Genomic DNA, 15,880 nt, shown 5'->3' with positions numbered 1-15,880 from the left:
TTTTGAAAATTTGAGTAACCCTCCCCCCCCCCCCCCCCCCCCGACAACGAACTATGAACTCTGGCCGCAACGCTCGGCTCCCTAGCATGCCTAGCCGCAGCGCTCGGCCCCCTTGCCTGCCTAGCCGCAGCGCTCGGTCCCCTTGCCTGCCTAACCGCAGCGCTCAGCTCCTTAGCCTAAAACCTAACCTAAAATAGTTGTTCGTCGTTGTCGGGGGGGGGGGGGGGGGTACTCAAATTTTCAAAATGGAAAAAATGTCTAAGAGGATAACGCCAAACCTTCTTTCCACCTTTAAAGCTAGGAGAATCATATCGGCCAGTGAGTTCATTCGTTGCAGGCAGACATGTACACATACATACATGCTGTAAATAGTAATTATTTCGTCTAATTAAACGTCATAACTATGTGTATAAATAATGTAGTTATTTGTGTATCTTTATGAATGTGTATTGTGTATAGAGCACTCATAAATACAGGGTATTATTACCTAAAATCTTAGAAATGTAGATTATATTTTCTTTATTTTATCCTCTCTTATGTTACCCATTTTCACTGCAGCATCTACGCAGCGAGGTGTCCCACATAAAAGAAAATGAAAATTGAAAATGAAAAAGGAAAGAAACGGAAAAGTTCGCAAGATTTTTACTTTTTTAAAGTTCATTTTTCTTTGTTATAGCTGATACTTTGCTCCTTGTACACAAAAGCATTCTTGTTGTAAAATGAATCAAAACCTGTCCTTGATTTAAAAAATACATATTTACACTTTTATTTAGTTTAGATTAATAAAATGAATAGCAATTGTGTACAAAATCTTTTCTATTACTATGAGATAGGCAAAAATAAAATCACAGAATTCCTAAAAGCTTTTACTATTTTCTAACCATTAATTAATAACCCCCTGGTCCAGAGGATTTAGGTTGGTTTTCTGGATAATTAACGATAAAATTAGATCCATTTATCACCATCTTTCCTCCTACCTCTAGACACCTTGTATTGTTATACATTATACCAGGGCTCGGCAGCCTCTAGACACCTTGTATTGTTATACATTATACCAGGGCTCGGCAGGCAGCCTCTAGACACCTTGTATTGTTATACATTATACCAGGGCTCGGCAGCCTCTAGATACCTTGTATTTTTATACATTATACCAGGGCTCGGCAGGCAGCCTCTAGACACCTTGTATTGTTATACATTATACCAGGGCTCGGCAGCCTCTAGACACCTTGTATTGTTATACATTATACCAGGGCTCGGCAGCCTCTAGACACCTTGTATTGTTATATATTAAACCAGGGCGCGGCAGCCTTTAGACACCTTGTATTGTTATACATTATACCAGGGCTCGGCAGCCTTTAGAAATCTTGTATTGTTTTGCATTATACCAGGGCTCGGCAGCCTTTAGAAATCTTGTATTGTTATACATTATACCAGGGCTCGGCAGCAGCGCGTGATCCGCCTGTAAGCCTCAGGGAAATTACCATTTTACAATTTTAAAAATCAGCTGGGAGGCTAAACCTTCTTTTCAAAATAAAATCAAACCATTCAAACGGGATTAAAGTTGAAGCTTTTTCGCGGCAGACGCAAGGCTGCCGAGCCCTGCATTATATTTAAACACACAGGCATCAAAGATGTCTTCTTTTCATTGACTTTTTTAGCGTAGCCACATTAGGCTAATGAAATTTGAAAGAATATTAATCAAGCATATTTTGTTCATACTACACTTTTTATTACAAGGTTCTGAATGTTTTAGCTTTATTAAATCATTTCTTTTGACTTAACAATACTGTTTGCAATGCAATATTTATTTTGATGAGTTTGGCAACATTCTTCTAAAGTAAAGGATTATATGCTTCCTTTATCCCTGCTGTAAGCTAGAGTGCCTCTTTTTCATATGCTGTAAATTAGAATTTGGAGTGATGAATCATAGTTTTATTAAAATGTTTTAAACTGATTCATGTCATCATAGAATAATATTAAAGTGTAGTAAAACGAATAACAATAATTTTAACATGAATTAAATATTTACGATAGATTGAGTTCTGAAGTGAAACTAAAGTAATTTTACTGCTCATTTTCATACTTTTTGACTTTTTTCACATTAAAATCCACAAAAACAAAACAAAAAAATTAGGAATTTTTTTTTGTAAAACTTTGAATCTCAGAATTTGTTAAGTTTTTAACATGAAATTTCATTTTGTGCAATTTTTGCAATTATTTGTCAATATTTTATGAATTTATATATTATAGGAAGCTGGGATATTAAAGTTACAGAAAGGTTATGGCTAAAAGGATAGGAAATATTTTAAAATCAGATATAGAAGGAACAAATTTATCTATTAATTATCAATTAGAGTTTTAAAAAGAAAAAAATTATTGTTGGGGGGGGGGGGGGGTCAATTTATTCTAGAGGTGATTTTTTATTGGGAAGGTTGTAGTACCATGTAAAGGAGAACCATATCGGTTCAGTAGTTAACAAGATCCTTCGGTACACAAGACACACAGATCTTGATATTGTATTATTAGGATTTACAGTAATTCTTTATGCTTAATCTATTTAAAGGTTTTGAAAGTTTTTTATACATACTTTTACCCATTTTCATAATTTTATTTATCTTAATATTTGTTGTTGAATATGTTTAATGTTATTCTTGTTTTGTTTACAGTACACTGTACAATTACATACAGTATGTTGTTAACATTAAATTCCGGTAATTCTATTATGAAAATCTAATTATTTTTAGCCACTGCAATCAAATTTTACTGAATTTTAAATTTATTTTGAGGACAGAAATTTATACGATCATTCCAAAACAAGAACTATAATGTCCATGCAATTGCACCGCAGCGTTAAAGCATATGATTATAGGATTAAAAGTGATTTTATAATTTAAATAACAAAAGTATAATATTTATTAGGAAGCGAAGCTTTTCTATGATTAGGGTCGGTCCATCCAAGGTCCGGAACGGTTAGCTCCTTTTATTAACTTAGGCATGTTAGAATTGTCATATTGATTTCAAAATTTGCTTGATGATTCTTATAACAGTTAGAATTAACAAAGCATAATAACTCTATAATCATGAGAATGTCCGTACGTCCAGTTAAACATGAAGTACTTCCTTAAACAGTATCATGTATTGAATTAGTTTTCCAACAAATTTGCTTACAAGTTTGTTTACATTTTCAGACTTTTATATTTTGCTTATTGAGTTCTGACACTCAACAAGTGTTAATGTTCCATTAATGTTAATCCATAAAGCTTATTATTGAAATTCAGGTGGAGAAACCGTGTTGAGGGAATGGCAGAAAGAACAGGAGACCTTAATTTACTGCTTTCTAGAAGAATTTAATATTGACACTATAGAACAGGTTAGTCCTAAGTTTTGGTTATCTTTCTTCTTAGCGGCTATGCCCCTAGGCCTAGGGGCCTCTAGTGGCACATAGGGGTAGGGGGAGGCATTAAACGTACACTTTCATTTTAAGTTTTAAATGAAAGGTGAAAAATGGAGGGTATTTTTCTTGGTAGGGTGGAGGTACCCTCCCAAAATTAGGTAAAAAAAACTTCACTGATCATATCTTCTTAGCGGTTAGTGAGATTCTTAAAGACAGACATTCTCTTACTTTGTAAAAGGATCAAGCTCTTATTATGATCCTAATCTGATCAAAAACTTGGAGAAGGGTCTATTTATTATTATTACTAGAATATCATTAGTAGAAGGAATACAACTTAAAAAATTAGCTTGAATCAAGGAAAATTACAGGGATCTAAAGGGATAAGACAATGGCCGATAAATTGATACACATCCTTAATGTTAATACTCAAAATTACCCCTTCTATATATTTCAATTTGTGGTTGAAACGTTTGGACACTCATTGTAATAAACCAACCAATCAAAATCCATTGAAAGTCCTCAAAGTTGTTAAGTCGACTAATAAGAAAACGTTATTAAAAATGTTGGGGACTAGTGTATTAAACAGCCCATTGTCCCATCTCTGTCTTGAAAAATGGCGAATCTTGCTATTAAATTATTCAAAATGTGAATTTTGGATTTTAATCTTTGTTTTATTAAAGGAAATGAATGAGAAGAAAGCCTCCGGAGATTTGGACATAGTATTCAAGAAATATTGCGGTCAGCCCATGACAAACCTACGCAAGTGCTTGGAAAGCTTTCTGGAGGCCTCACATCAATGCCTAAAGGTTGGTGGAAAATTTTATGTTAATCCTGTTAGAGTAAGAATAGAAATATTAATGACACAACTTTTCCTCTAAAGTGATAGGGATTGAATTTCCTTTTTTCAATTATTTATTAGTTAGAAAAATCATTAAAATCTACCTTAAACTGTTTTTCATTATAATTAGTGAATATATCCCTTTAAAAATTGTTATTTTATCAGAATCAATTTTTTATAAGTGGAAAAAAGTGCAAAACAAACGTTTTCCCATTGATTTTCTTTTTAATTGCATAATGAAGTGGATCAGTAAAAAATCAAAAATTATTGATTTTGATTGATATATAAGCATTTTACTTAAAAAAGAATCTTTTTATTTTATCATATTTGTTGCTTTAACAAATAGGAACAATGTACTGTAAAGCTGTTCACTTATGGACTACCATAGACAAAATATCCAGGAAAATGTAGATTGCATAATGAAGTGGTTCAGGGTTTATAACGATATAAAAAGTTTTAAGAGCCTTTTTAAATTAAATGATGAATAACATCTAGGTATAAGGTACAAAATTGAAAAAAAGATTTCTTGAGTATATACTATATTTTAGAACTTTTCGAAAGCAATGTTTTTTTTTATTTATTATCTAAACAATTTATTGTCAAAGTTTTTCTGAAAAAAGTTTGTTACATTTAAAAGCAAAGCTTTTCTATAATTTGAGTCATCCGTCCGTCCGTAACGGTTAGCTCTTATCATTAATTTAAGCATTCATATCGACCACAAATTTTGCATTGTGATTCCTATAACAGTCAGGTACAAATTAGAAAGAGTGGCAACTCTATATTCATTACCAGATAGTCCATACTTTCATTTTAAGCATGCTGATTTTTGAATATTTTTTTAATAACATTTTTATTCTATTCGTCTAGTTTTTGGAATATTGATTTCTTGAACAACAAGGTATATTATGTTTGTTTGTCATACCGTAAAATTTTAAAGTTTCTCTTTTATGGATGTTGCCATCCTTGTTTTTCTATAAATAAGAAAAAGCAGAAACATGCAAAAATGAAATTACGATCATTTGTTCTTATACTTGCATTTGTATCAGGATATGAGAAACGTAATAAGTCGTATGTTCTTTTATTTAATTCTGGATAGTTTGTCAAATGCCTTATGTCAACGTGAAAATTATCTTACCTAATAGTAGCGATTTCAGCCTTAGTATTTAGGTAATAGGGCAGTATAATAGCCAAAAACCATCTCAAGTTTTAAATAAAATGCCCTCAAATCATCATTTGACCTATGTCAAGCTTTCCCTAAATGTTATAGAACTCAATCGGTTCATTTAAACATCTTATTGTATGTAATAGGATTTTCAGAAAGCAATTTATAACTTGAAAAAAAACAAGAAATGTTTTTTCTGTTATTTTATCTCTACTAGCTCCTCTCAATCTTTCCCTTTATCTCTGATGTGCTATGCATCTCTAGATTTGAATATGTATGTATGAGCTTTATTGTTAAGCAAGAATTTATTTAACAAAACTTTCTTGAAGCTTACTAATATTTTAACAAATTAATTCTTTTTTATTGGTTTCATATTAGGTTGTTTTAAAAGATTGCGGACCTAAAATTTTAAAATAGGAATTCTCATTAGACATTGGGCTCCTACAAAGAAAAAACTTTCTATGTATGTTTATCGCTCTTATTTATGATTAAATTAAAATTTATAGTTTCAATATATCTTCAAGAGAAAATTGCATTCATATATCGATTCGATACTGATCAGATTCTTAATATTTTGTCAATGTTTGATGATATTATAAAACTCTCCCCTTTTGAGATGAATCAGGTTAAAATTAGAATATGTGCCATGTGATCATTCTATTATCAGAATTATTTGAAAATCCATTTCCGCATGTGCAATATTACGAAAATTGCATTCATATATCGATACGATACATATTGATTTTACACCTCAATGGTGGGTGCTGCTATTGATTTTGCACCTCCTAAAGTATTATTATTTCAGGAGGAAGACAGAGTTGGGTTGAATATAACAATGTCCATGGGGGATGCTGCTATTGATTTTGCACCTCCTAATGTCGTCTTATTTCAGGAGGAAGATAGAGTTGGATTGAATGTGTCAATGTCCATGGTGAATGCCGCTATTGATTTTGCACCTTCTAATGTCGTCTTATTTCAGGAGGAAGACAGAGTTGGGTTGAATGTAACAATGTCCATGGTGGATGCCGCTATTGATTTTGCAGCTTCTAATGTCGTCTTATTTCAGGAGGAAGACAAGAGTTGGGTTGAATGTAACAATGTCCATGGTGGATGCCGCTATTGATTTTGCACCTTCTAATGTCGTCTTATTTCAGGAGGAAGACAGAGTTGGGTTGAATGTAACAATGTCCATGGTGGATGCCGCTATTGATTTTGCACCTTCTAATGTCGTCTTATTTCAGGAGGAAGACAGAGTTGGGTTGAATGTAACAATGTCCATGGTGGATGCCGCTATTGATTTTGCACCTTCTAATGTCGTCTTATTTCAGGAGGAAGACAGAGTTGGGTTGAATGTAACAATGTCCATGGTGGATGCCGCTATTGATTTTGCCTGCCATAATTCTGGGGACAGAATGGCCCTCTTCATGGCAGAATCAGGTAAATATCTCCAGGAGGAAGGGGTCATTGAGCTGTTAATTATACTAGTACCCAAAGTTTTATGATAACATTTTCTTATTTGTTGGCTTAACAACTTTGGGTACTTTTATTCATTTTTGGCTTAGATCTTCTTAAAAGTATTGCACATACATATTTTGTTAAATAAATCTGATCTTCCTACTATCTTTTTTGGTACCTTTTTGTATGTGTTCTTATTATAATTGACTTATTTTTAGAAAGTTTGGTACTAGTATACACTATACATGTCTATTTTTAGAGCTGAGTTACTATATTAATTAAATACTTTGTTCTCATAATCAAAAGTATACAATGTATGTATATGAATTACACATATTCTAGTATTTTTTGTTACTTAGTAATATATTAGTTTGTGAATCTTATTATATAAAGCAATAAGACTTTTGTCTGTAGTTCAAGATTTCGATAACTACTGAACCGTTCGAGTTATCCATAAGAGAAGCATTGCTTAGGTCCCCGGTTGTTTTTGCTATTTTATTATTAAATTCAAGTCTTTGGATAGTTTTATGCCATTTGGATTCAAATACAGAGCCCTTAGATGCTAAGGGCGCAGCCTCTAGTATATGTGCATAAAATATATTATTTACCTATTTATTTCTATTTAAGGGGGGGGGGGGAGTTATGACACTTTAGCGTCAACAGTCTATTCATATCATTATTTTCTAGGTATGGAGTGTATTGAGAAACATAAAGATGATATGTTAACCTGTCTGAATAGATCTGTACCATCAATATTCAAAGACGATGCCAGTTCAAGCAGGAAAAGTTTACTTCCAACCATTTTCAAGCCGATAAAATTTGGATAATCTATAATACAAAGTAGAACGATGTCTGTCTGTTTGTTTGTAGCGAAGGATCTCGCTAACCGCTGAACCGATCGGGTTCTCCTCTACAGGGTAGCTTCTCATAGGTCCCAAGAAGGTTTATAAATATTTTCTTAGGGGGTGGGACACCCCCAAGGTATTATCCTCTTAGAAATTTTTTTTTCAATATTGAAAATTTGAGTACCCCCCCCCCCCCCCCCCCCCCGACAGCGAACTATGAACTCTGGCCGCAGCGCTTGGCTCCCTAGCCTGCCTAGCCGCAGCGCTCGGCCCCCTTGCCTGCCTAGCCGTAGCGCTCGGCCCCCTTGCCTGCCTATCCGCAGCGCTCGGCTCCCTAGCCTAAAACCTAACCTAACATAAAATAGTTGTTCGTCGGTAGTCGGGGGGGGGGGGGGGGGGTGTACAAAATTGAAAAAAATGAAAAAAATTTTCTAAGAGGATAACGCCAAAAAATCTCCCCCCCCCCCCCCATTTTTTTTCTTTTTTTTTCTTTTTCTTTTTAATCTTAAATAAAAAATTTGTTTCATCAAACCTCTTGGGGCAAAGCCCCTAGAGGCTAGCGATGGGAGGGAACCTTTTTCGTCTGCTAGCAATTTTTTTCTAATCTTTTGTAATGACTTAGCTGTGTTAATATTTCCGACGCTAGTAGCTGATTTTCAAAGACCTAATTTAAGTCGGCAAAGGGTCCTAACCCTTTGAACACACCCCTGCCCTATTTATTATTCTATTATTATAATGCCCTTGTCCAATAGGCACTTTTTAAGTATGAAAGTTTCATGAAAAGGTAGGTTAGATATTTCTTTGAAATAGATGATAACCTTAAAAAATATTAAAATGGTTAAAAAAAAAACTTTATGTCATCTTGCAGGATGCACTTCTATGTGTTCCAGAAAGAGAATTGTGCCAAGGGTGAAGCAATCATAAGATGTGTTGAAGACAGCCTGCTACATTGTAATGATCCTACGCCCAGTAATCTAGTTCATGGCTTGTTAAAGTAAGTGTATGTTAGTAGCGAAGCTTCTTTATAATTCATTTTGTCTGTTCTCAACTTTGTAACAGTATGGTGTAAATGTTCCGCCGCCGTTTCTTTACAGTTCCAATTAATGGTAGCTGTCAAGCCAAATTTCAGTGCTGTAATTTTTTTGTGGTCCAGTTTGTTTTAGGTTTGCAAAAAATCTTAGGTAGACTAACTGATTTTTATTTTAAAAATGGAAAACTTCTAGATTAAGGTAGCACCTTCCGTTAGACAAGTTATAGAAATGAATAATTTTGTATTTGCTTTCTTTTGTTGGAATTATTATACAACGGTAAAATAAAATATGATATAATAAATGATATTTTATTTTATTTCAATTAGGAAGAAATTTAAGATTAAGGACTCCATAAATTTTAAACTTAAAGTCTCTAAAAAACAATTGCAAAACTTTTTTTTTATTTATTTAAATGATAAAAAGAAAATAATGTTGCATTCTCTCTTCAAGATGTAAATTTAGAGACTTTACATAATGCAGAGAAAATAGGTTGGACAAGATTTTAGAATACATCAGATAACATCCTAAAACCAAGTGATACAATAAACTACCCCTTAAGTAGATTACAATTAGTTGTTAAAACGTTTGAACATTCAACTAAATGAACAAACCAATCAAAATTCATTAAAAGTCCCCAAGGTTGTAAAGCCAACGAATAAGAAAACTTTATTATAAGACATTGAGAACTATTGTAATAAACAGCCTAATATCACCTTCCTATCTGGATAATATCCCCCTTTGCAAGCATCAGTGCAGGCCATCTAAGCGAATGCGTTTTTTTTTGCTTGGATAAGTGCAGTGGAAACAACCTCTTTAAAATTGAAATTGTGAAAGCCAAGGCCTACCTTCCCCTTAGTTAATCATCTAGGGCGTTTAAACCCCCCTGGTAAAATGCTGTGCACGCCATTGGTTTGGTTGTGTGTAAATTTGTTTGCACTAGTCTATACATATGTGTCAATAAGAAAGGCATAGGGGTGCTGATTTAGCCACTACTTTCCCAGATTTATAATATTCTTTCAACAAAACTTACCCAGCCTATTGCAGCAAATCTTCCTAAGCCCAACTTTCAAGCTAAGTAATAATGGCTCACATGGATATCTTGTAAGGACAATTATAATTCCAGTTCACATTAAGACCCATCTATTTCAAGGGAGTATTGTACAAATTTTATAAGGGGGTTAACAATTTTTCTGTAGGATTTAGCCCCCTAAATCTAGTAACGTTATTTTTTTCTGGGGGTTAACAATTCTTATGTGGGTTGTTGGTTTACCCCTAAATTAGAAGCTTTTAAGTACTATGTTTTTCCTTCTCTCTCCTTCATTTTTAAAAGCGAAGCTTTTCTATAATTAGGGTCGGTCCGTCCGTCCGTCCGTAACGGATAGCTTTTTTCGTTAATTTAAGCATGTTAGAATTGTCCTATTGATTTCAAACTTTGTATGGCGATTTCTGTAGTAGTTAGGTACGATTTAGAATGCGTAGCAACTCTATAATCAATACCAGAATGTCCTTACGTCAATTTTAAACATATCTTTTAAATTACTTGTAACTATCCGTTTGGTCTGATTTTTGGGATACTGATTCCTAGGACAACAAAGTACAATATTATAAGCGAAGCATCTTTATAATCAAGTCCTGTAAGTATGTCCATGAACATTATCCTGTATTTAATCTGTTTCGACTCTTGTACATTAATATTCTGATAATTCAGTAAGGTACTGATTCAGAGCTTCGCTTTTATGGATGTTGTCATCCTTGTTCCTCTGCATTTTGATTCATTTTTCTTTATTTCATCAGTTCCCTTTAATACTTTTTACACTCTTGAATTTCGCTCTTATGCAAATTATCATTCTTGCGAATTTAAATGTATTTTATCTGTAAGGACCAAAGCTGTAAATATCAAGGATATTAACAAACCTTACTAGCTCCACAAGTCATACAGTAAGACAAACGAACATCAATATATGAAATTGTTTATAAGATTGAAAATTTTCTCGAAGTCTGAACAAATGTTATATGTCAATCTGTTACAAAATTGCTTACAATTTGAGTCTTAACAACAAATAAATCAACATGTTAGAAATGAACGTACTATTTCTTGTTATGATTTTAGAGACGCTGCGACTTATAAATTAAAACTTTATTATTGTCCGTTAAAGACGTACGGACAGACATAAATGTAAAAAATCTTCACCTCTAAAAATGAAATAGTGCTTGCCATATAAGATATGGGGGAGCATCAATAAAATTTATGTGGATTTCGTTTTCAGGCAAAATGAGAGTTCAATTTTAATCCCATTTATATCTGACACACCATAGATAGAATTACAATTGCCTTGGATTTATATTCTGCACTGGAACTATTTTTCTATTATGAATTTGGGTTCTAGAAAGTTGACTTTCACACTGATTTGATAAAATGTGGAAACTATTTGAATCTTTAATCGTACTGCTTTATAGGAAGCGAGGGGACATTTGGCGGTTTGTATATTACGCTAGTTCTTAAGGCGTTTTCTTATTCGTTGGCTCAACAACTTTGGGTGCTTTAATTAAATTTTTATTGGTTTGTTTATTAAGTTAAGTGTCGAAACGTTTCAACCAATAATTTTAATCTACAAAAGATTTAATTCTGTGTATTATCATTGGGGATGTATATCAATTTATCGGACATTGTCTTATCCCTTTAGATCCCTGTCTGTTTTAGTATTTTTTCATGCTACTTTCTCCCCTTCCCCCTTTAAATTTGTAGATTTATTTGTCTATTTGTATCCGAAATCTTACTGCACACGCACTTTTTCATTGCTTTTATTGATGATAGTTAACAGTTATAGCAAATGATATTAAAAAATATTCATATATTTAACTTAACGACCACCCTGTAAAAAAGAATTTACTTTGGAGCTCGGTTGGAAAGTAAATTGAATTGAATTAAGCTTTTACTGTTTAGATAACAACAGTTTTTTTACATTGACGATTTAATAAGATGAGGTTTATATCATTTTTCTTTCCAACAATGTTTGTGGTTAAACCAGGTTTTCAATCAAACAGTTGGGTTTAAAGTTTACTATATTTTTACCTAACAATCAATAAAAGCAAAAGCTATCTTTTTTGCACTAACGAGCCTACCCTTTTCCCATTTAGAATATATTCTTATTAAGATCTTGATTCTTAGGTTATCTTGAAATCTAAAAGTTGTTGTGTAAAATATAAAGATTCCTTCTTTTGTTATTTATAAGGCGTTATGTTCAAATTCATGACCCATAGCTCCAACAAAAGAAATTTTACCTTCTACTGTTTGATATAGGGATTTCCTTGGCATACAAACATGGCATACTATAATAGGACCCAAAGATAAATGTTCTATTGCAAAGATAGAGATAATAAACTATAATATTTGGTAATAAGTTATACAAAACTTTATGTCAAGCTTCTAGATTATGTATTTTTGATGTCTTTAGTATTATTCAAACTTATATGTATTTATATTTCAGAGCTGTGAAGGAAGTGACCCCCTGCGCAGGATCTGTCAGCCTGGCACTAAATTTACAACTATCACACATTATACTCTCAATAACAACAACCTTAGCAATATATAGTTCTCTTCACTAGATATTTTCATCAGTCAATTAGAAATTTAAATTTTTAGATATAAAATTTGTACCATTTTAGCATTTTTCTTGAATTTTAATTAATTCAACTCAAAAGATAAATGTTTTCATGTCACACTATTCAAGGTTAGGAATTTTTATTTCTTTCATCGTATTATAAACAGCTTTCCGCGGATATAGAATGTAAAATTATAAGATTAAAACCATTTTTTTAGCCACGAGGTGCCGAAGGCACGGGCTAAAAAACTGGTTTTAATCTTATGATTGTACATTTTTATATTCGTATAATACGATGCTAGACATAGTTTTTTCTTATGGATGAGAACCGGTTCCTATCCACCGGATTCGAATGAATACGAGAATATTTATTCAAAAAAATAGCACATTTTAAATGACTATACCAAATCATTTCTAAGATAAATAAATTGTAAAATGAAAAAATGTTTTTATCAGAGTAACTACCTTTCTCTCAGACATAACTAATTTTGACTCTAATTTTACAAAAATGAACCAAATCCAAAATGAATCTTTATGATTATTATAGAATATTAATTGTGTTTACAATAGGAGGAGTAATAATGATAAAACTAGACTCCCAAATAAATTCCCTTACTTGTACATTAGGGTACCTCCGGAATGGATCAAGTTAGAAAACAGAAACAAGTTCCTAAAATGAAAAAAAGAATCAAAAAAAAGGTGCCTCCTGAAAAATGTAAGTTTCTGTTGTACTCTAAACTTGACCAAAACCGGTGCTACCTTTGTCGTATATATAATTGTATTATACTCAGGGGTGTATATTTTCCAATCAAAGGAATTTCTTCCTCCCCCACCCCCTCCATGAATATGTTATTTATTATAATGAAAAATATTTATAAAATGTAAAATGTTTTTATGATGGAAGGGGAATACATTTTGATTATATATACCCCTGATTATTATACATCATTTATGCATAATACTCACTGTTTCGTTGTAGTTTTTGTTATCAAAATCATATCAAAGGCATTTGCTGGAGCAATAACAAGACTTGCCATACTATTTAATTTACTACTAATTAATACCAGAGATTTAAGGGACACAATTTTTTCAGTAAAAAATTATCCACAATGCTAGAACAATATCAATGTTTCTGTAAGAATTAATCAGTAGATTTTGTTTTCAAGCAATGTTTGAATTCAAAACATCATTTTTCTTCTATTGTCCCATTTCTAGTGTCCTTGATTGTAAAACGTAATAATAAAGTTGAAATAAAAGTTTATTGACTAATATCACAAGTTATGCTATGGTTCATACTAAGTGTTTTTATTTATGTCTGATATTGATATCTATAGTAAATAGTTCCTAATCCATAATTAATTTTGTATGTTTTTAGTAGTGAAGTTTCTCTATAATTCACTTTGTCTATTAAATTGTAATACTATGAGGGAAATATCATTTAGCTGCTATTCGATATAGAAGGCTGATTTTATTTGTTATGCTATGAAAATATAAATTTTAGAATATACATAAAGATTTCAGGATTTTTAATTAATTAGTTATTGATTTATACCACTGTACTTCTCTTTAAATCACGTTGTCCATATTTATGTCCATGATTGAGTGCTTCGTTGCATATGAATGTTGTCATCCTTGTTTTTATTTTCATCATGTGCCATATGATATTATGAACTATTTTTTAATCAATTAGGTAGGTAAGTATCTTGCCATCTTAAAATTTCTAATAATGAGGGTAATTTTTTGTGTGTATTTTTCCCAAAACTTGGGTCTAAACTTTTAGTCAAATGCGCTTATTAGGTCAAACTTTTTAAAATTAAGGCAATTTTGACTTAATAAACGCATTTGACTGAATGATTACCTAAAACTTTAACAGAAAATACGCAAAATAAAGACCCCCTTTTACAAATTGTCACAGTCCTAGTCATTCCTAACTTATTTTATTAAAAAAAAAAAATCTTAATAATATTAGAAAAATCTTACTGATTTACCTGTGGCTTTAACAGGGAAGCAGGGATAGGTAATTTTGTAATATACACTGAGATTTGTACTGTTACTTCAGTTACTGGTATTCAAACTTTTTGCTTCTAGCTGGTGTAATCTAATATTGAAAATTCTTATATGAGAGGGTAAGGGGGGATTATGAAATGTAAACAATGTTATGCTATTCTGTAACATTTTCTTTACTTTTTCATATGAACACTTATTGAAATATCAACAAATTTACAATAAAGATTTTAAACTCCCAATAATGTCATTTTAAGATTCCTATAACTTTTTCTTGTCATTGAAGCTGGAGGCTTTAAATATGGGGTGAAGTGATGTTGACATGTGGCAGTCTTTTATCAGTTAGAGCTGTGTATTTCCTGCAGGCTTACTTTAAATGTTTTTAGCATAAAGTATCATACTTAGATTACGTAAGTTTCATTAGAATAATAAAATAACTAATAAGGTATTTTATTCTTTTCCATGACTAAGCTATCACTCACATATATGTAATAAAGAAAAAAATAATCTCAATGGAAAATTGTCAAACATATTATTTATTTCTCCTTATTCTAGAGGAGATTTTTATTGTAAGGTCTGAATTTAACTTTCTTGTTTTTGTTTTATTTGAAAGAAAGGCTTTCTAGTTAACTTAAGAAACCATGTGTTAGAAAAAAAGTTTAATTTTTGATACCTTTGCTTTAATTTATTATGTATTGTTAGTAATCTCCTTTGGATATCTTTGTAATGTCTTTGCAAACTAAATATTTTAATAATAAATGGTATATAATATAAACCATTTTAGCAACTTTCTGGATTTTTATTGTTCTGTTATGCCTTTTGAATAAAATGCATATTGTTTTCACTTATTCCACCAATGAAAAAAAGGTTTGTTTGAATCTTGGGACATCCAAAGGACAGTAGGTAATCTTTATTTTATTTCAAAAAGGAATCAGTTTTCATGAACTGAAGGGGTGTGTATTCTGCACCAGATACTTTTTTCCCCCTGTTGCAAAATTTTTATCTTTTCCCCTCCTTTTTTCCATCAAGAAAGGGAAAAAATGGAAAAATATTTTCTGAAAACTTAATTTCATTCATATTATCCCCATATTCTTTTAGTTTTTTTCGTTGAAGAGGGGAGAAAAATGGAAAAAAATGTTTTTAGTTCTCTTAAATTTTTTTTCCTCCCAACCACATAATTTTTATCCCCCCCACCTCCCTTTAGCTTGGTCAAATTTGCAGAATATACACCCCTGTAATCCTGTTAAAAGTATTTTTCATTTAATTTTCAACAATGTTATGTAATGAGTTCCTAATTTTGGTTTTACACATATCTGTCATAAACATGCATAGTTTTGTATTTTATTGTAATGTTTTAATTTTGTATTGTACTTGTTTATTGGTCTATTTTTATGCCTTCTATCTACATTAGATATGCATTAATAACAAACTAATTTAATCTGTAAGACTTACAATATTATTAAAAGTAGTAGTATTATAAATAACCCTATGTGACCCAATTTTCAGATACCTTATAATATAAGTATTTAGAGTATTATTATTTACAATG

At 31.8% G+C, this 15,880-nt stretch overlaps 1 protein-coding gene across 2 annotated transcripts in view; it reads left to right on the top strand.

The window, feature by feature from the left end:
- LOC145307844 (27 kDa glycoprotein-like) overlaps positions 1–15,838 on the top strand; it is a 78,612-nt gene extending 62,774 nt beyond the window's left edge. Inside the window, exons 5-11 of one of the 2 annotated variants that reach the window (XR_013875711.1) lie at positions 3,279–3,370; positions 4,075–4,200; positions 6,723–6,831; positions 7,537–7,632; positions 8,565–8,688; positions 12,214–12,456; positions 12,630–15,838. Coding sequence is in view for 1 of the 2 variants with exons in the window: in XM_080150231.1 (XP_080006357.1) it covers positions 3,279–3,370; positions 4,075–4,200; positions 6,723–6,831; positions 7,537–7,632; positions 8,565–8,688; positions 12,214–12,331 (665 nt within the window). In the remaining variant the exon portion in view is untranslated. Of the gene's footprint in view, positions 1–3,278; positions 3,371–4,074; positions 4,201–6,722; positions 6,832–7,536; positions 7,633–8,564; positions 8,689–12,213 lie in introns of both variants that reach the window. The other variant, XM_080150231.1, reaches the window with a different exon arrangement.
- The last annotated feature ends 42 nt before the right edge of the window (positions 15,839–15,880 follow it).

The sequence above is a fragment of the Acartia tonsa genome, chromosome 2, assembly GCF_053477335.1.
Source record: "Acartia tonsa isolate MP-2025a chromosome 2, ASM5347733v1, whole genome shotgun sequence".
Taxonomy (NCBI): domain Eukaryota; kingdom Metazoa; phylum Arthropoda; class Copepoda; order Calanoida; family Acartiidae; genus Acartia; species Acartia tonsa.
Note: the sequence above shows the minus strand (reverse complement) of the source record. Positions and strands in the feature narration are given on the sequence as shown.